This window comes from Sinocyclocheilus grahami, unplaced genomic scaffold (genome assembly GCF_001515645.1).
Source record: "Sinocyclocheilus grahami isolate Dianchi unplaced genomic scaffold, SAMN03320097.WGS_v1.1 scaffold942.1, whole genome shotgun sequence".
NCBI lineage: Eukaryota > Metazoa > Chordata > Actinopteri > Cypriniformes > Cyprinidae > Sinocyclocheilus > Sinocyclocheilus grahami.
Genome location: NW_015506121.1, coordinates 288,779 through 310,554, shown reverse-complemented (window position 1 = coordinate 310,554; position 21,776 = coordinate 288,779). Strand labels below are relative to the sequence as shown.

Sequence of the window (21,776 nt, the reverse complement as noted above, 5' to 3'; positions counted from 1 at the left end):
TTGGTGGTGGCTTTTTGGAGGGGAACTGCCTCTGGGTACCGGGTGGCATAGTCGACAATCACCAGGATGTATTCATGTCCCCAGGCAGACTTAGGCAACAGCCCCACAAGGTCCATCCCGATGCGCTCGAAGGGCACCCTAATGATGGGCAGCGGTATCAGCAGACTGGGGGGAGGCGTCCTGTGTGACGTCACTTGGCAGGTCGGGCAGACTTGGCAGAACCTCTTTACTTCGGCCTCCAAGCCCGGCCAGTGGAAGCGGTCGTGGATCCGTTGGATGGTGTTCGCGGCCCTGAGATGCCCTGCCCAGAGATGTGAGTGGGCCAGCTCCAATACGGTCTTAGTCTTCGTGCGTGGCACCACCATCAATAATTTTTCTTCCCCCCTTCGCTGAGCGACACAATAGAGCAGGCCATTTTGGATGACGAAATGCGGGAGAGGATGGGGGCCAGGCTGAGCTTCCTTGCCTTCGATGACCCGGACCTGGGGCCAGCAATGCTTCAGCCTGTCGTCCTCGCGTTGTTCCTTTCCAAATGTGCCCCCTCCCATCACCTGTTGGAACACATCATAGAAGAGGTTAAGATTTTGGGAGGGGGACTAATCTTCTCTCCCAGCATCCCGATGGTGGGCCGCATCTGCCAGCTCGATAGCCTCCACGAGCTCCAAGGTGGTGGTTGGGTTCCTCATTCCAACTGCCTGTCGGTGAGATCGGGGAAGGGCTCGGAGAAGGCGGTCTATCACCACGCGTTCCGCCACCTGACTAGCCGATGGAGCCCCCTCCAGCAGCCAGTGCTGCGCGAGTCGCGTGAGTTCAGCGGCCTGGGCACGGGCCGGAAGACGGGGCTTATATTCCCATTCGTGGAAGTACTGAGTGGCACAGATCGGGGATAACCCCAGGCGGGCTTGAATTTCCCTCTTGACCTCCTTATACTGATCGGTGGAGGTGGCGGGAAGAGCGAAGTATGCACGCTGGGCTTCACCTGTCAGCAGGGGAGCCAGCACCTGTGCCCAGTCGTCCGTATGCCATCCTTCAGAGGTTGCCGTTGTTTCAAACATCTGCAAGAATGCTTCCACATCAACATGGGAGGTCAGCTTGGGTAGCAGCTTAGCGGCTTGTACTCGGGGGTCCGGCAGCGGAATGCGTTGAGCGACGGCGGCACGAAGAGCCGCAAGCTCCTGCTCTGTCTCCCCTTGACGGGTGGCGGGGTGCTCAACGATTTTTTGCTGGCAGATGCTAACCTCTGTGAGCCGCTGGAGGATTTCGTCCATGGTGGGGGAGGAGCGCTCGTACGCCATCCTTCAGAGGTCGCCGTTGTTTCAAACATCTGCAAGAATGCTTCCACATCAACATGGGAGGTCAGCTTGGGTAGCAGCTTAGCGGCTTGTACTCGGGGGTCCGGCAGCGGAATGCGTTGAGCGACGGCGGCACGAAGAGCCGCGAGCTCCTGCTCTGTCTCCCCTTGACGGGTGGCGGGGTGCTCAACGATTTTTTGCTGGCAGATGCTAACCTCTGTGAGCCGCTGGAGGATTCCGTCCATGGTGGGGGAGGAGCGCTCGCCTGTGACAAAAACCCGGAGCCACAAAGGGAAAAAAAGGTTAGGTGAAGGAGATCGCTTGTCGGTGATTCTTCACTGATTTGCCTGCATTCTCCACCAGTGTCACGGGGTGAAGAATCACACGACAAGGATGGCTCAATAAATGCCCCGGAGGGTGGATTTATTTACAAGTGGGTGAGTAAAAGAGAAAGGTCCAGGTGGGTGCTCTGGTGCCGTGAGTGCTCTCGTCCTTCTTCCCAGAGCAGTGGGTCTGTGCTGTGCTCCTGTGGGGCTGGACAAGTCACACCGTAATTTAAAAGCACCAACTTTAATGTACAGTAAAGCAAAGGCAGAATACCATATAACTCCAGGCTGGCACAGTAATATATTGACGAACGGCTAAACAGATGCAGAGCACCGTAACTTAATTTGAGCGATCTAAAACAAAGCCAAAGAGCGGTAACTGATGATACTGTGTTCTGCCTTGGTTTCTCCTGGGCTTTTCTCCAAGATACAGGTGCATCTCAATAAATTAGAATGTCGAGGAAAAGTTCATTTTCCTCGACCAAGTATTGAGTACATGTACAGTAAATGAACATACTTTCCAGAAGGCCAACAATTCACTAAATATTTTTTTATTGGTCTTATGAAGTATTCTAATTTGTTGAGATAGTGAATTGGTGGGTTTTTGTTAAATGTGAGCCAAAATCATCACATTTAAAAGAACCAAAGACTTAAACTACTTCAGTCTGTGTGCATTGAATTTATTTAATACACGAGTTTCACAATTTGAGTTGAATTACTGAAATAAATTAACTTTTCCACGACATTCTAATTGATTGAGATACACCTGTATATATACACACACAGAGAGAGAGATAGAGAATATATACACTTCCAGGGTTTAGGGTCACTAAGAATATTTTTTTAAAGAAATTGAAACTTTTATTCTGCAGGAATGCATTACATTGATCAAATGGGACAGTAAAGACATTTACAATATTGCAAAAGATGTCTTTGTCCACTCATCTGGATGCTGAACATTGGGCTTTCCATCACAGAAATAAATTACATTTTAAAATACTGTGTTAAAATAAATGTAATACTATTTCTCAATATTTCCGTTTCTTTTTTTTCTTTTTTTTACTATGTTCTTGATCAAATAAATGTAGCCTTGGTAAACATAAGAGACACAATTTAAAAACATAAAAAATCGAACTGACCTCCACATACTATATAATGTAAAGAATGCGACCTCTTGCACTTGATGCAATATTTGTGGACCAACTCATATTCTGTTTAGTGGTTGAGAATTTAATTTAAACCAAATTAAACATTCCTCATGACATTGTTTGTATGATGTATAACCAGTACCGTTTCTAGGCATAGGCAAGCTAGGCGGTCGCCTAGGGCGCCTCCAGCAGGAGGGGGCGCCAATGAGCGCACATACTGGCACTACATTTTAGCAGGGTTGTGATAAAGAGTGGCACGGCCACCCTGAAATATAATTGCCGCCCCCACTGGATCCCCCACCATCACTGGGCTGGAGTACTGTCAATCTGATGATGCCTGTATGCCATTGGATCAGAGCGCTGTCAGTTGCTGCCTCTGATTGTTGCATGCAAAGTTTGCATTTGGAGCGCTCAACAATGCCATTAGATCAATGGGTTCTGTCAGTGTTTTGGCAAGGTAAGGCTTTTTTTTTTGCCATGCAATAAAGCTAAGTTCAAAGGCCAATTTAAAATATTGGTACAGTAAAAAGTGCACAGTAACAAGTGCACAAAATTTGTATTTTGTTTAAGCAGTGTGGTATTTGTGGCATTCGAGAAATCATGTTGTGAAATTGTTCCAAAAGGCCAATGCATTAGGATCAGTGTGTCGTGTAATATTCCCATATTAAACTTTAACAGCCAATTAAAAAAAAATATATATATATTTTCACTAATTCACAAGCTCAATACATCCTTTATTAAACCACTTTGTCGAATTTAATACATCCTCATGGAAGTGTCGAAATGCTGAATCAATTACTTAATGGGAGCAGCGTCATACACATAGAGGGCAGAGCGTCGCGTTATTTAAAGGGGAAGTTGAAGCATCAATGAGTAACAAAGGAACAAGTAGCTGCATTCTGATTACTTTTATGCCACTTATCAGGCTTTTAAATGTAGTTTGGGGTAACAAAGGGTTTTATAGGTTTGACTGAAATAATAATTCAATAACTGACACAACAATGACAAAACAATTGAACAAAAAACAGATAAAGACAAAAAGTAGCCATTGATAATATCTAAACATGTATCCAAATCCAAATGTAATACAATTCATTTATGTGTGATGACAATTTCTTAGCAACTAGAGATTGTTACATAGAGCGATACAGGCATCCAGTGGATATAGTGGTATTACAGATAATAAATTGTGCAAAAATTGTATCTTAACAGTCAATTTACAAATAATGCTTTCATATTTGTGGAACTCACAATGCACTGAATCTCCACAAATTAGTGTTGTTACTATGACAACCAATTTGATTGTGACAAGAAACTTATGTCTGAAAATAAATTTATATAATTATAACCTATATACAAATATAAATTGGAAATGTATCAGTGTTTTTATTTAATATTTGAGTGTTTACATAATCAGTTTTATGTTATTTTGTATGTAATATTAAATTGTCTTTTTCGGGGAGTGGGATGGGGGATTTGGGGCACTAATAGGGATTTCGCCCAGGGCGTCAAAATGGCTAGAAGCGGCCCTGTCTATAACAGTAGCACACTTGGTGGATTAGCGCACTTGGTCTATTCATCAGGGCAAGATGAGAATCACACTGAATGTACAGTCACAGCAATGAAATAAGAAACAAAAAGATGAATGCATTTAGTTGACACCCACTGAGTTACACCCCCTGTGTGTGGAGGAATCCCGTTCAAAGCACTTCATGAGGATGGGGGTAAGTGGAATTGGACGGTAGTCATTGAAGCAGGATGGAGACGACTTCTTCGGGACTGGAATTATGGTGGTAGCTTTGAAGCATGTGGGGACAACAGCCTGACTTAGCGAGATACAGCCTGACTTAGCGAGATACAGCCTGACTTAGCGAGATGACTTAAGACCTTGAAGTGGACACTCCTCTTTAATGTTGTTCCTTGAAAACAAGGCTATTCAATCTCCCTGTGCCCTGATTCAATAAAGCGACCTGCGGTGTGGTGAGAGAGCCATAAATTTGCCGCCCACAGAATTTTCTGATTTTAATTCACAATCAAGAATGGCAGTAAGATGATTGCACTCTGGTAAGGTTTTTAAAAAGTCCAGCATGACTTTGCAAAATATGTTCACAGTCATTTGACCCGAAATGACCTTATAAATGTGTGTTCTGCAATCCTTTGATTTAGCACTTTCATAGATAGCCTCAGATGGATCAGCACAGTCCAAAGTGATATGAACTCTATAGAAAATCCATGAGATCTGACAGTGACTGGTGGCGATGGTACTTTGGGGAAGCATTAATGAAGCCACACTCATCTACTGTATATGGGTCAGATCAGATGAATCCCTCATGTTTATTCACCTGGATAATTAAAGCAACCTAGGCTCACTGGGGTGAAAAAAGCCCCTCCCTACATTTTTTTCTCAAAACACAAACATACATGCATACAATTCCCTGCATTTTTCAGCAGTAAAATAGCAACTTTCAATGCTTTTCATATAAATTATGATAACAGGGACAGATTAATGAACACTTATTCATACACAGCTACTTGCAAAATATGCAATGTGATGTCCTCAACCTGCTTTTAGCTTACCTGGCACAACATTGCACTTGCGATGTGGAATGTTCGTGTACATGTCCTGTGAAACACAAGTTTTCATTTTACAGAAATATCTCCAAATTAAACTTCTCTCAACCCTAGCTATAAAAGCACCAAGCAGGTTTAAACCCAGTTGCACTTGTATAAAACAAGATGTGTGGTGAAATATGAGAAGTAACACGGTTTTCAGTTACCCAGGTGAACGCTCTAATTTACTGTGTTGCCAAGGTCGATGGCGAATTATTGGAAATATCTGGCCACTGTATGCCATGATTGACCAACCAGCATATAGTATTCTAGAGAGTAAGGAGAAAGTTAATTCTAGATCAATTAGGTTAATTTAAATGCAGAAAAAACCATCTCAGTCTCCAACTGAGACTCCTCATATTTTCTCCATCTCTTCCTGCACTCCTGAGGAATGCCACGTTCCTATGAGAGATGATATAAAGTCGGCTTCTCTGACTTTGAAAAACTTGATGAAATCTCAAGATGGAGCCTCCAGCAAACTGAGAGGCAATTCTATCGATAGCCATCTGAGGGTACACACAGGCTACAGCAGGGAAATGGCTATCACCTGTGATCCAAGCAAAATAGGCTTGCCGTTTTTTTTTTCTTCTTTTTTTTAGGTTGAGTCCAAGAGGGTTCAACTTTTAATCTTGTCTTTAAGAAAGCACTTAACCAGACAGTGAAACACAAAGACACAGGACTTGTTCTTAAATAAATCACCTCTAAATTATATAATTTATTTATTATATAATAATTAAATTTCTGTGATCGTGGCTCCTAATCAGTAGTCCTGTGTTGTACCATGAGAAAGGTTCAAAGACGGCCGTTGTCACTGTCTTGCAACCAAAGATAGCCTACGATACAGCATGATCATCACACAGTGTGTTTGCTGTTACGATCCACGTTTACTGACCAACCAATAAACAATGCGACATGGCGATAAAACATAAACCTGCTTACCTCAAGCTCTTATCCCTCCCTCTTTCGCCTCATCATCGTACAGTCTACACACACGTTGTAGCCAAGTTTATTAGATCCATGTTGCATATATATACATATTTTATAGCATATGAATTATTAAACCCTTCTCTGTTGATAAACTGTTTTAGATGTAGTGAGAAGACAATAAGTGTCATAGATTTGATATAATAATGATACAATTAAATTGAAGGGGATAATTTTGTTATACATTCTATTATTAGTCCCCCATAACATTTGCTATTGAAAATATTTTCATTTTTTAAACATATTAGCAGTTACAATTGCTAATTACAGTTACATGCACAAATCATTGTAAAAGCATTTTGAGGACGTCAAGGAACTGTGCAAAATTGTCTTTGTGGTAACACTTAAGTATTGGGACCAAATCTCACTATTAACTAGTTGCTTATTAGCATGCCTATTATTAACATATTGCCTGTTTATTAGTACTTCTGAAGCACACATTCTATCCAATAGTGGTCATTTCAGATGGAAACTGCAGTGGATTGTAGATCTTTTTTTAACTGTAATATCTTCTCTTCTGCAGATTGCATAATATCACAGGATGAGGAAAGTGATTCAAACCTACAACTATGCATTATTTATGATCACAAACTATTCTCCTATTAGATTAATCTGAGGGTGGATTGGCATGGAATTAAGTGTTGTAATCCTTTGGTATATTTAAATGCTGCTGCTTAATATGAACAGGATTCAGACCAAATTAGTTTCCATGGAAACACTGACACCACCTAGCTTTGCATCTGTCATGTCAGCTTAGATATTTTTCTGCCTGGATACACATCTCATGATTGTCAGCATCTCTACTTTGCCATGCATGCAAAGCAGCTCATATAGTTTATACAAATTGGTACAGCCTAGCATCATCCACACTAGTTTATTGTGAAGTGACAGCTGCTATCTAAAATATAATTAAACATAATAAAAAGTTCAACATAGGCAAAACAAATTATCTAGTGTTAACTGGTAAAACACACAGAGTATTAGAACACACATTATTTGCATCGCAAAGGTGTTTTTTTTTTGGTTAACAATTTTTCATTGGTGGCATTTTGCCAGCTTATGTAATGTGTGCATAAATGCAATTACACTGAAAGATCTTAATTGATTTGGATACCAATTAACCCTGCTTGCTTACTCTGTGAATAATTTTCTCTTTGACTGAAACATCTCTGTACAGGTTGTCCAAAAAGCCTCCTTTGTGAGCAATTCTGGTCCTTTATTTGTTGTCTCTTCAGGTAAAAAGGGAAAATAATGCAAACTGCTTGACGTCTCAGTGTGATTGTTATCCTCTTGCTCTGGCTTTAATGATTCATTGCAATTTTGCAAACAAAGATGCTTTTGAATCTCACAGTGGCAAGTCCTTTTGGGGTGTCATGTTCTGCAGAGAGGTTGCTGTACTCTGTAGAACTCACTGAATGTTGATGTGTGCTTGGTCAATGGAATTAACATTTGTGTAACCAGTAAGTGCAGAGTCAGGGGGTGGGAGCCTTGTTTGACTGTAATGCAAATGTTGCCTCACTTGTGTGATTCACTGTCCTATCAAGCAATAAACAACATTTGTGCATGAAGGTACCTTTTGAAAGTGATTTCAGCAGACTTCTGAGGCAACATATTAATTTAATGATCTACAACAAATTAGCAGGAGCTTTAGTGATAACTAAGCAGGCCCTGTTCTAGCAGTACATGACTAGGGTTGGGGGGTGAAAACTTGTTGTAGGTCACCATGTGTTGGTGCGCACCGACAACACAGCGGTGGTCTCTTACATCATCCACCAGGGAGGTCTGCGTTCACGCACCTTGTACAAGCTGGCGCACCAGATCCTTTTGTGGTCCCAGGGGAAACTCCTCTCGCTGAGAGCAGTTCACATTCCTGGGCATCTCAATATGGGAGCAAACATCCTGTCGATTCAGGGGCCGAGGCCCGGGGAAAGGAGGCTTCACCCCGAGGTGGTGAAGCAGATATGGAGAGTTTTTGGCCAGGCTCAGGTGGACCTGTTTGCGACTCAGATGACATCGCACTGTCACCTCTGGTTCTCTCTGACTCATCCAGCTCCACTGGGACTGGATGCCATGGTACAGACGTGGCAGAGGCTTCGTCTGTACGCCTTTCCCCCAATTGCTCTGCTCCCGGGAGTTCTGGAGAGAGTGTGCCAACATGGAGTCCGTCTTCTGGTAGTAGCCCTGTTCTGGCCGGGGAGCACAGCTAGTAGCTTCTGGTCTCTCAACTGAGGTTGTTGAGACCATCCTCCAATCCAGAGCTCCCTCTACGAGGAAACTGTACGCCTTGAAGTGGAAGCTTTTCACTTCCTGGTGTAGAGACCGCCAGCTCGACCCAGCTAACTGCCCAGTTGGTACAGTACTGGAGTTCCTGCAGGCCCGTTTCTCTACAGGGTTGACCCACTCCACCCTGAAGGTCCACATGGTGGCCATTGGCCATTGGCATTCTCGCTCTGTCTGCACAGCGTACGGGAATGTGCTGATGACGTATCCTGTCTGCGTGAACAGGGTGCGCAGAGGTATGCAAATACATATGTTGACAGGCAGGTAGGAAAGTCAATGAAAATGCTCGGAATGAGCATTTTGATTGGACAAACATTTCTTGGTCCTATGCCTTCCACAGAATATATAAATACATATAAATTTATACCACTTAACCTAATGATTGCTATCGGGATGTGAAGAGACTTTCAACCAGCGTAACAAAAATGTTTTTCTGAAGACAATCATCTATTGCACCTTCAATAGGAGTGCTGTCAATCGATTAAAAAATTACAGTATAACGGAGAGCTGTCAATTTTAACATTTATTATACTTTATAAAAATAACGTCTAATTTAAGTGAGCTTAAAACAATCTTCAAATTAACCCATTATAATAAATGTCATATTTACCTGTGACCTTCAGCAAATAGGAAATATACAGCAATTGAATAAAGTTATCAAACATTAAATTCTAAATGAAATATAGACGAATCCTGAATCCTCTTCTTTTTTTTTTTCTTTTGTTCTTTCATTAACAGACATCACAGCAGCTGGGTTATTACGTTATTTGGCTGCTATTACTTTTAAGAGCTGCCGCTGCTGAATGTGATATGGATCTGACACGCATGCTGCTCTATAATGTGAAATGATACAGGCTACAGTGTTTTCCGCCATATGTGTGTATGCAATTGAAGAGTTTAACGCTGTTAAACTGGAAAAATTAATTGCCTGCATTAGCATGGTAAATTTGACAGCACTAATTAATAGCCATAGTTTCTCTCTTTTTTTAAAACCGTATAAATGAGTCTTTATACATGAAAAATATAAATTATGCAGCTGCCTTTATGTTTTAAAAAGGCCCAAGGGGGATCATCATATTTGGAGGTTTGTTACTTCAAGAAGTTTGACCCAATATTTTTGATCAGTGTTTCCCAACCTTTTTTTAGTCGCGGCACCCTTTGGAAATTTTACAATATTTGAATTTCTAACATCGATATGATAATTTGAAAAGTATAGATATTTGGTACAACAGGGAAGAACTGCAGAATATAATGTCATACAGATATTTTTAATATTATTTAAAAATTTTGTCCATCAATGGTGTCAATCAGTAGGCTAAATTCTAATGAAGAGACCAATTTATATGACAGATTTTAATGTAGGCTTATGTACATATGTAAACATTATTTAATTACCATTATAACTAGCTATCTCACAAATTTTTGCTCACTCAGTGTTTTGTTAATTTTACAGTGGGGTAATATTGGTGCAATAGCACGAGATAGCTTGATTTCAAACTTTGAATTGAATAAAAAATGACAAGTAAAAGCAGTCAGTAATAAAATAAGGTCAAATAAAGAAATTAATAATGATACCACAAATAAAAAATATCGACAGGCCTTCGAATTAAATGAATTGCTTTTTAGTTTTTCAGGTAGGTCTAACAGTAGGGTTAAGATATTTAACTTTTTTTTTTACCAATTATCCAAATAATGTTTAGTCCTAGAAAGCTATTATTATCAGAACACGCGAGCATAACATAGCGGTTAGCAGATCAATGAGAGGGCAGCGTTACCAGAGTTGCCCATATACCACACCATGTTACAGCACAGTAGGGCTATTGCAGACAGAAACAATAATGTACTACATCGATGTTTCCCGTCGGCTCAATTTTTGAGTGAACTTTGCTGTTCCGATTCGCATGAACGGTAAATGAGTGGAGCGACTGAGCAGAGCGTACACGCATAGAGCGGGATAATACGCAGAGTGTCACACCACGTGAAAGTGAAACCTGAGCGGTGAACTAATTTCTAATACTAATAATCTATAATTATTGGTGACATCAGAAATGGATATTATATAATAGATGCTTTTTTGAACATTTTAGCAATTTAAAAATATTAAAAAAGGATTTTTTACACGGCATCCCTGCTCTGGACAGACGGCACCCCAGTTGGGAAACACTGCTTTAGATAACCAGGTATAATAATTTGTCTCCGTATTCCACAATACCTTCTCACAAGATCTGTGTCTTTGGCCCTTCTCTCTTTCTTTTTAAATCACTCTTTACACTGTCTCTCTCCTCAATGTCAGAGCATCAGATAAAGGAGACAATGTTTTTTATTTATTTATTTTATTTTATTTACACCAGACCCTTCTTTGCAATTCTTGTCGCCTCTTTCTCTACTCTCTCACACATTCTCTTCCACCATAAATATCAAACAGCTAGCAGTGACATTGGTGGTGGAAATCAACTTACTCCTTGATGCTGCATAAACTGTGGCACACCAGAGGAGGTTAGTTGATTCCCGTATGGCATAATGTAGAAACAAACCTGAGAGTTTTCGGCCTTACTGTCGGCTGCTGCAAACCCGCCTGAATAATTCATCATATTCTTTGACTTTCCTTCTGCCTGTGTCTGCCACTCCTCCAATTCCATTTTGATTTGTGTAGAGAAAGAGCCAGAAAGATTCAGCATCACACAGCACATAATCTCATTCTCCTCCCTTCCCCCCTCCTGGATCTTTGGTTAGTTTGCATTCTCTCACCACAAAAGTCAAGTTTTACTTTCAACCTGCCCTGAGTCTCCTCTGCTGGGAGAAATCCAGGATCCAAAATCCAAAATTTGAGTTTTTAAAACGTGTTTTTGAAACACGATAGTGTCAATTTGGACATTCACTTTTTGGCACATAGTAATTGGTCAACTAGTCACTGACCAGCTAATGACCTTAAATTATGTTCTAACCAGATGTGATGCATTAAGATTCCAGTGGCAAGCAATTTGTTTGGCCATACCAGATGCAAGAGTGCTACAAAACATGACAAAATCACAAATCTCAGCCAATCAGAAGTGTGCAGATAGGCTCTCTCTGCAGGTGCTGTCTTACACTTGCAAAACATTGGACAAGTACATAATCAAATGAATAAAAATGCAATTATTACTAAAAAATTGCTAACAGCTAAGTCAGTCTTTGTCATTGAATACCCTGTTGATATTATCACTCAAGTTGTGAGTTGGAGACTGATTTTGGTTATACTTGTCCATACAGACACCATTTGATCTGCTTTTTTTCCTTTTATGTAGGCTACCAAGGTGCTGTGTATTTGACCATAGCCTTTGATTCCTATCCACATGCTAATTTTAATTGGTCTTCTCAATTCACACAGACCTGCAAATTGCAGCAGCATGGCTCACAGAGTTTGTTACAGACTCATAGAAAACGGACATAATAAAACTCATCCCCATATTTGCTTACATTAATGACAGTTGTGTAGGGAAAATGGTGATAAGAGCATGTCAGGGATGGGAAGTGGCAAAGGATTCCTCACCGAAGGCTTCAGACTTAAAAGCACACAGTCTATGTTTACCATAAGGGTAATCCTAAAATAGCAAAATTAGCTATTGGGCCTCTGTATCAAAACACATTTGCATGCATTTAATACTGAGTGGAATATGAAAAGATGGGTTGTGTTATATGGAGCCTCTGGCGTTGATGAGGGGCTCTTAATATTAATTTTACTAAATATGTAATGAATTTGGATAGTTACCTTAAGAAAAGTGCTATGGCTACACTAAAGCTTCGGTCACATTAGCAAAATTTGGGCAAAAGTTTGTATGCAAGAAGGGTCCATTTTCTATTGTCAGTAGTCTAGAGATTTTTGAAGCACAGCTCAAATAGAAATAGCTTTCAAACCAAAGCAGTTTTGTGTTGTTCAACACAGCGAGTCCCATTGACCAACTTGAACATAAAATATCTCAACCTTCACATAAAATTCCCAGTCATATTCCTTTTAAAATAGCTGGATTTTTTCCTGCAAAAACACAGTGTTTAAGAGTTGGCTCACAAAGTGTGCTGCAGGTTTGTTGATTCTGATCGCATTCTGCATTATATATTCTGCATTACGGCTTTGTTAAAGTTTTATTTGTCAATAGAGAGTAAAATATGCGTTATTATCTTGAAATTAATTACTTTATGTGCTAAATGGTTCAATTGGTACAAATTTTATTATTTTTACTCTAGAACATAACTTGTTTACTTGAAAATATATTGATTCATTTATTTACGGTTCTTTCCACTGTAATCTGATGCAAACAACCCTGAAATACCCACTTGTGGTGTCATAAAGCTTCTGGACCCCAGTTTGAAAAACTCCTGACACACACACACACAGTATATTAGTGCTGTAAAATGATTAATCGTGATTAATCGCATCCAAAATAAAAGTTTTTGTTTACATAATATATGTGTGTGTACTGTGTATATTTATTATGTATATATAAACGCACACACATACAGTATATATTTTGAAAATATTTACATGTATTTACATGTATATATTTATATTCATGTAATTTCTATTATATATAAATATATTTATTATATAAACATATTTTTTCTTAAATATATACAAGCATGTGTTTGAATTAATATATACATAATAAATATACACAGTACACACACATATATTATGTGAACAAAACTTTTATTTTGGATGTGATTAATCACGATTAATCGATTGACAGCACTTATATATATAATTCTTCACTTTTTTATATATCAGACTCTATCTTGCTTTAAAATTTAACTTGTGCTTTTAAACTCTAATTTTTATATATTTTTTTATCTCTTTCTGCAGGACGGCATGGGTCACCTGCGTATCACAGAAAGAGGCCTGAAACTGGAGGGTGATTCAGAATTCCTTCAGCCACTGTATGCCAAAGAAATCCAGTCCAGACCAGTAAGTGCACGTCAGGGCCTATCAGTGCGGTAGTAAGGAGGACATATATTCTTTATTTGTCACAATGTCCAGGCGTAATAACATCAGAGAGGCTGCAGTGGATGGATGGCTTGATAAGGTGTAGGGTGATGGTGTTATCTCTTCTGTCTAGTAAGAGTGAGGATGGAGAGAGTGAAAGACAGAGTGAGAGAGAGAAACAGACAGAGGAGATGAGGTCAATAGCAATGGCCTGATGGGACTGGTGATGAGAGGAAACTCCCATCCACTGCAGTAGGAAAAAGACTCACTCTAAGAATTAGACAATCGCCACACTAAAGTGGTAACACCAGGCACAGTAACCAAAATAAACAACATACAAATATTCATACATAAAATGTGTTTTTAGGAAATGTAGACTCTGAAACGTACATTATTAAAAATGTATTTTATAAATGAATAAATATATTTTCATAAACATGTATTTTACATATGAATAACTAAAGATGGACAGCTGTTTACAGTTTGGGTGCGAGCCGGTGGGGCTCGAGCCCCTGCACCTGCCCCTGCCCCTTTAATCTCAGACGGAAAAGTGTCCTTTCGGTCTGGTCTAGGTGTGCCCGGACGGACCGCGATTTCTACCAATTTCTAAATTTCCGTCCTAGTTTCCCTAGTCATCCTAGTTTTCTAACATCTCCCCTTTGACCACCTGACTCCATTCTGTTATCGAGCAGCTACTTTTCATCATCTAATTAATCCTTGATAAAAGTCTGTTTTTTTAATCATTTTTGTAACATATTTCTGTCCATAATGTCTACAATAAAGTGTTATCTATGAAATTGACAAAGAAAAAAGCTTTGAAAAAGTTTTGTTTTGAAGGTGTGATACATTCTAGATACATTTTCTCATGACAAGGAGTTTAATGAAATATAACTCACTTGAAAGATTGTTTCAAGTAAAACTGTGTTCCTCTTAATTAATTAATTAACCTATGCTCACTCTCACCCCCGAGCTATCTGCTATGGTTTCATCTTCGCTTCCTCCCCCTAAACAGTTATCATCTCTTGATGCTAACAGTGCTACTGATACTTTCTGCTCCACTCTTACATCTTATTTAGACATAGTCTGCCCCTTGTCTTCCAGGCCAGGACATACCACCCCTTCTGCCCCTTGGCTGTCTGATGTTCTCCGCGAGCATCGTTCTAAGCTCAGGGCTGCTGAAAGGGTGTGGCAAAAGTAAAAAAATACTACTGACCTTAATGTGTATCAGTCACTCCTCTCTTCCTTCTCTGCTAATGTCTCCACTGCTAAAAGGACATACTATCCTAACAAAATTAACAATTCGTCTAACTATCGCATGCTCTTTAAAACATTTTACTCCCTCCTTTGTCCTCCTACTCCCCCTCCTTCATCAACTCTAACAGCTGACGACTTTGCCACATTCTTCATTAATAAAATTAAAACCATCAGTGCACAATTTTCCACACTACAATCTGTCAAGCACATCTTACCAGCAAACTTACACTCGTTCACATCCTTCTCTTCACTCTCTGAGGCAGAGGTCTCCAAACTCATCCTTTCAAATCTTCCTACTACTTGTCCACTTGATCCTATTCTATCTCATCTCCTTCAAGGCATTTCTCCTGCAGTTGTACCTGCACTCACTCACATCATTAACACATCTCTTCACACTGGTGTTTTTCCCTCAACATTTAGACAGGCTCGTATAACCCCACTACATGAGAAACCCACCCTTAACCCATCTCTTTTAGAGAACTATATTGCAAATTATATTGCAAAAACACTTGAACGAGCTGTGTTCAATCAAGTCTCTGTCTTTCTCACACAGAACAACCTCCTCGACAGCAACCAGTCTTGTTTCAGAAGTGAACATTCAACCAAATAGGTTCTGTCATTCAGAAACATGGCTTTTCATATCACTGCTATACTGTTGACACTCAACTCTACCTCTCATTCCATCCTGATGATCGACGATAGCACCTCACATCTCAGCTTGTCTAACAGACATTTCTTGCTGGATGAAGGACCATCGACCTTCAATTCAACCTTGCCAAGACAGAACTGCTTGTGTTTCCATCAAACCCATCGTTTCATCACAATTTCACCATCCAGTTAGGCACATCAACCATAACTCCTTCAAAAACATCCAGAAACCCTGGAGTTAAGACTTTCTCAGACTACATTGCTAAAACTGCCCGGTCCTGCAGGTTTGCTTTATTTAACATCAAGAAGATCAGAACCTTTCTTTCGGAACATACTTCACAACTCCTTGTTCAAGCTCTTGTTCTGTCCAGGCTGGACTATTGCAATGCTCTCTTGGCAGGTCTTCCAGCCAGTTCTATCAAACATTTACAATTAATCCAGAACGCGGCAGCAATATTAATTTTTAACAGCTGAGTCCTTAGCCATCTTCAAGAATCGGCTCAAAACACATCTCTTCCATCTTCATTTGACTTTCTAACTCTAGCTCTCTCTATTCTAATTCTATTCTTAAAAAAAAAAAAAACCTGGCCCTTTTAGACTTGCACTCTATTTATTTACTAACTGCTTGTTTTCTTTATAAAAAAATAACTAACTCTTGCTTCTCTAATCTTTTTGTATTCTATCTATTTGTTTTCTTTTTATTTATTATACAATTAACAAAAGCAAAAAAAGGCCTCTAACTGTCACGCCCATGGACTGTTTTGTGTTTGTTTTCCTCCCCCACGTGCTCCATGTCCTGGTTTTCCTCCGTGTTTCTCTGTGCCCATATTGGGTTATGTTCCTGTTCCTAGTGCATTCATTTGATTCAGCTGTGTGTCATTGAGTTCCTCATTATGTTGTGAACTAAAGTCTTGTCTTCCCTGAGTTCCTTTGTCCGGTATTGTTCGTCAATCCCCTGTGCTACGTGTGCCTTCCTTTGGATGAATAAAGACTTTCTTCACGAATTCCCCCACGTCTCCTTGCTCCTTCACTCCTTGCTCATTCACAGTAGCAGCAGATATTGACACTAACACTAGCTTTCTTTATTCTTTTTCTATTCTATCTGTTTTCTTTTTATTTATTATAAGATAAAAAAAAACCTTTGCTACGTGTACTGCATTAAGCTAACTGAGACTTGTTAAAGCTCTTGCATATCATTGCTCTTTTGTTGATTTTGATTGCTTCCATTGTCCTCATTTGTAAGTTGCTTTGGATAAAAGCGTCTGCTACATTTTTTAATGTAAATGTAATTAGCCTCACACACAACTCAATATAAAAAAAAATTTCTGGCCTTTTTTCTTTAGAAAACCAGATGTTCTCACAACATTAAACAGCATCTACAAAGGAAGCATTTTACACTTATAAACTACAATACATAATTTACATTATAGACATACCTCTAGCTTTTAATGTGCAATACAATAGTTGTCAGACTCTGTTCCGTGTTTTGTGTTTTGCTCCCCCCGTGTTCCATGTCCTGGTTTTCCCATGTGTTATGTATATGTCTACCCTTGCTACGTGTGTTTTCCTTGTTCCTTGGGTGTTATTAAAATCTATGTTTGAATTCCACTCCTCGTCTCCTCGCTCCTTCGTCACGTGCTCCTCAAAATAGCGCAACGTGACAGAATTTCGGAACAAAACAGAAAAAGTGAGTGGCCCCACTTCTCCCCGAGTTTTTTTCCATTTTTGAAAGTCTTTTGTTTCCATTTTTTCCCCCACGCGATTATGGAGATCGCTGCATGCTTCATCGCACTAGCCTGTAGAGATCTCCCCTTCGTTGAGTATGCCAGGGAGTTCTGCGGGCTCACCGTGGCGATGGCTTTAGATGACAAAAAAGGACCATTGCCCCATGGACCTCCCAGACACCACGGGACTACGCTGGAGGGAAGGGATCCTCTGGTATCTGGAGAGCATCTTGCCCCGATCCAGAACCAGCCCGCCGGCCGCTCAGCAGACAGCCCGCTGGCCATGGCATTCTCAAGCCCGCCATTTTCCTTGTTCCCTGAATGTTATTAAAATCTACATGTTTGAATTCCACTCCTCGTCTCCTCGCTCCTTCGTCTCCGTGCTCCTCACAGTAGCGCAACGTGACAATAGTACTTTTTATTAAAGAGTTAACTGGAGCATGAATTATTGTTGTAATGATTATGACAGATATCTGTATCGTGCCTAACTGTTACTATGAAAGACTTAATTAAGCAGTTTCATTGTTTTTGTTGACTATTTTCTGCTGTATGCAGATGGCTGGCTTGAATTTTGCTGTTTTTAAACTGTTTTGTGTTTGTTTTCCTCCCCCACGTGCTCCATGTCCTGGTTTTCCTCCGTGTTTCTCTGTGCCCATATTGGGTTATGTTCCTGTTCCTAGTGCATTCATTTGATTCAGCTGTGTGTCATTGAGTTCCTCATTATGTTGTGAACTAAAGTCTTGTCTTCCCTGAGTTCCTTTGTCCGGTATTGTTCGTCAATCCCCTGTGCTACGTGTGCCTTCCTTTGGATGAATAAAGACTTTCTTCACGAATTCCCCCACGTCTCCTTGCTCCTTCACTCCTTGCTCATTCACAGTAGCAGCAGATATTGACACTAACACTAGCTTTCTTTATTCTTTTTCTATTCTATCTGTTTTCTTTTTATTTATTATAAGATAAAAAAAAACCTTTGCTACGTGTACTGCATTAAGCTAACTGAGACTTGTTAAAGCTCTTGCATATCATTGCTCTTTTGTTGATTTTGATTGCTTCCATTGTCCTCATTTGTAAGTTGCTTTGGATAAAAGCGTCTGCTACATTTTTTAATGTAAATGTAATTAGCCTCACACACAACTCAATATAAAAAAAAATTTCTGGCCTTTTTTCTTTAGAAAACCAGATGTTCTCACAACATTAAACAGCATCTACAAAGGAAGCATTTTACACTTATAAACTACAATACATAATTTACATTATAGACATACCTCTAGCTTTTAATGTGCAATACAATAGTTGTCAGACTCTGTTCCGTGTTTTGTGTTTTGCTCCCCCCGTGTTCCATGTCCTGGTTTTCCCATGTGTTATGTATATGTCTACCCTTGCTACGTGTGTTTTCCTTGTTCCTTGGGTGTTATTAAAATCTATGTTTGAATTCCACTCCTCGTCTCCTCGCTCCTTCGTCACGTGCTCCTCAAAATAGCGCAACGTGACAGAATTTCGGAACAAAACAGAAAAAGTGAGTGGCCCCACTTCTCCCCGAGTTTTTTTCCATTTTTGAAAGTCTTTTGTTTCCATTTTTTCCCCCACGCGATTATGGAGATCGCTGCATGCTTCATCGCACTAGCCTGTAGAGATCTCCCCTTCGTTGAGTATGCCAGGGAGTTCTGCGGGCTCACCGTGGCGATGGCTTTAGATGACAAAAAAGGACCATTGCCCCATGGACCTCCCAGACACCACGGGACTACGCTGGAGGGAAGGGATCCTCTGGTATCTGGAGAGCATCTTGCCCCGATCCAGAACCAGCCCGCCGGCCGCTCAGCAGACAGCCCGCTGGCCATGGCATTCTCAAGCCCGCCATTTTCCTTGTTCCCTGAATGTTATTAAAATCTACATGTTTGAATTCCACTCCTCGTCTCCTCGCTCCTTCGTCTCCGTGCTCCTCACAGTAGCGCAACGTGACAATAGTACTTTTTATTAAAGAGTTAACTGGAGCATGAATTATTGTTGTAATGATTATGACAGATATCTGTATCGTGCCTAACTGTTACTATGAAAGACTTAATTAAGCAGTTTCATTGTTTTTGTTGACTATTTTCTGCTGTATGCAGATGGCTGGCTTGAATTTTGCTGTTTTTAAAAGCATGATTCTTAGAGAAGACCATCTGCCCAACATTCAAAATCAACCCAGACATGTATGCTGTGTTCATTTATGATCGGTCCCTAAGCATAGAGCAAAATCTTTACCAAGTGTTTGCATAGTACTGTGCCCGAGGGTAGACTTCACAAATGCTCACCATTTTGTGCACTTGCTTTCCTCTAAAAAATCAGAGGCTCATGTGTATAACACTACAAGATAATTTTTAGTGACTATCTTTGTTTTCCAGTTAAAATATATAAAAGCCCATAACACAAGATAAATTAAACTGATAAGAAAGACTACATACAATAATACAAACTTGTTTCAGAGACTGTATCTTGATTGTGTGTGTTTTGACTTGTGGAACTGGTAGAAAAACAAGTAATTGCAATAACACAAAATACATTTATATTCAAGATAAATCTCTAAAAATCTATGTCTTACAAGACCTAATTCTATTCCTACAAGACACAATCTAAGAAATTAGTGTATTATTATTATTATTATTATTCTGCATTGAAAAAAAGTATTAATTAATTAATTCATTCATTCTCCTCTTTTTCATGCCAGGGAAGTCCATTGTTCCTGCAGTCATCTAAGAATGTGTCTGTCAACATCCTCAATGAGAAAAAGCAATTAGTATCTCAACTCATTGCAGGTAAGCACACAAATACAAACACTCTTAGGGTAAGAATAATTTAAAACTCTCATGCAACCTCTTTGTGATAATTACAATCGTCTTGCTCACCACAATTTCGCAGACTATAAATTGGAATGAAGATTTCACAGATCTGTGGGCGTTTATATTAGCATAGATAGCATGAAATTAAATATTCACTGATCTCAAGAGGCAACAATGGGCCAGTCCGCTCACGGAAGGAAAATGAATCCAGGCAGCTAATGTTAGACTTTATAGGACAGATAGTAAAATGAATATTTAGACAGAGTTCAAGTGTTGATATTCAGGTTGTTAGTCTCATCTCTCTCATGATGTAGCCTTTATAACTGTGACTAGAGACTTCATTACAGCACAGTAATTGCATGTGCATGGATGCATGTACTATTAAGTCCTGGCTAATAACGTACTTGCAAGTCTGTATTTTAATGAAAGTAATTTTGCCTTTAATGGACTAGCTAAGTGACTTTCACTTGAATTACGGTGTTAGAACATCTGTATACAAAACAAAATTAAAGTGTAAGAACAAGCATGTGTTTCATTAGCTGAATTCAAAAGTGTTTTTTGTACAAACTGGTCAGAAAAAAAGTTATTAGACATTACAAGCTTGTATGTGTCAGATTAGACCAATAGGCGGTAACACTTTTAGTTTTAGTTTAAGGTGTCCTTGTTACACATATTACATGTACTTAATGTTACAATAACAATTAATTATGCATAGTTACATGCAAGTAACCCTAAGCCAAACCCTTATACTAACCCTAACCATATAGTAAGCACATATAGTTAATTAATATTACTCAGTACTTAAATGTACAGTATAATTACACTGTAACAAGGACACCTTAAAATAAAGTGTAACCCAATAGGCGTATACTTAATTACTTGCTATTTGTTTCACTTGATATGTCAGAAAATATTTCTTAAATTAAACTTGTTTTTAGACTGCACACTGAAATGAAATGTTTAAAAAAAAAAATATATATATATATATATATATATATTTGGCAGGTTCCCATGGAGTTCATGCAAGAGGCAAAATGCTGGAGGTAAAATCAAGTGCAGGAAAGCTGCTCTTCTCTGCTGACGACCATGAGGTGGTAGTTGGTGCAGAGAGATTACGAGTTATGGGTGAGTGAACAATTAAATTATAACACATTTGAGGGCATTTTTGTGCTCACACAAAGCCTTAGCCCTGTTCCCAAAGAGTTATTTGGCACAGTCTACAAAGAGAAAGTAGCCTGAAATCTTATGTATTTTATTTATTTATTTACTTATTTATTTTTGCTTATGATCCTCACAGGGCTGCTTTTAAGCACAGACTGACGTGAGATATTGTGCAAATTGTGTAACTGACAGAGCAGTGTAATTAAAGCATCTACTAAAATGTAATGAAATATTTGTAATTTATGTTGGTTGCAAAAATAATTTCACCAGACTACTAAACAGCTACTTTTAAATGACCATCAATGGAAAACAATGCTTTTTGACTCCATCATCGTGTAATTACATCTATCAGAGCAGAAGCATACTGGACTGTAACATACTAACTCATTGAAACATGGAATATTTTATAATATTGTCTATGATACAGGTTTTCAAACTAGGGCAACAAGGAGGTTTGTGGGGGATAAAATATTTTACAACATGCAAACATGATAGGGCTGTCAAATTTAACCTGTTAACTTAAGATAGTAATTAAATGTTTAAAGTAATATTTTATATATATATATATATATA

The 21,776-nt window shown here is 39.4% G+C and overlaps 1 protein-coding gene across 5 annotated transcripts in view; it reads left to right on the top strand.

The window, feature by feature from the left end:
- The window catches only part of LOC107564508 (delta-sarcoglycan-like), a 427,344-nt gene that overhangs the window by 265,039 nt on the left and 140,529 nt on the right, over positions 1–21,776 (top strand). For all 5 annotated transcript variants that reach the window (XM_016249602.1, XM_016249603.1, XM_016249600.1 and 2 more), the window contains exons 3-5: positions 13,478–13,579; positions 19,931–20,018; positions 21,048–21,167. In XM_016249602.1, coding sequence (XP_016105088.1) covers positions 13,478–13,579; positions 19,931–20,018; positions 21,048–21,167 — 310 coding nt within the window. The remainder of the gene's footprint in view (positions 1–13,477; positions 13,580–19,930; positions 20,019–21,047; positions 21,168–21,776) is intronic.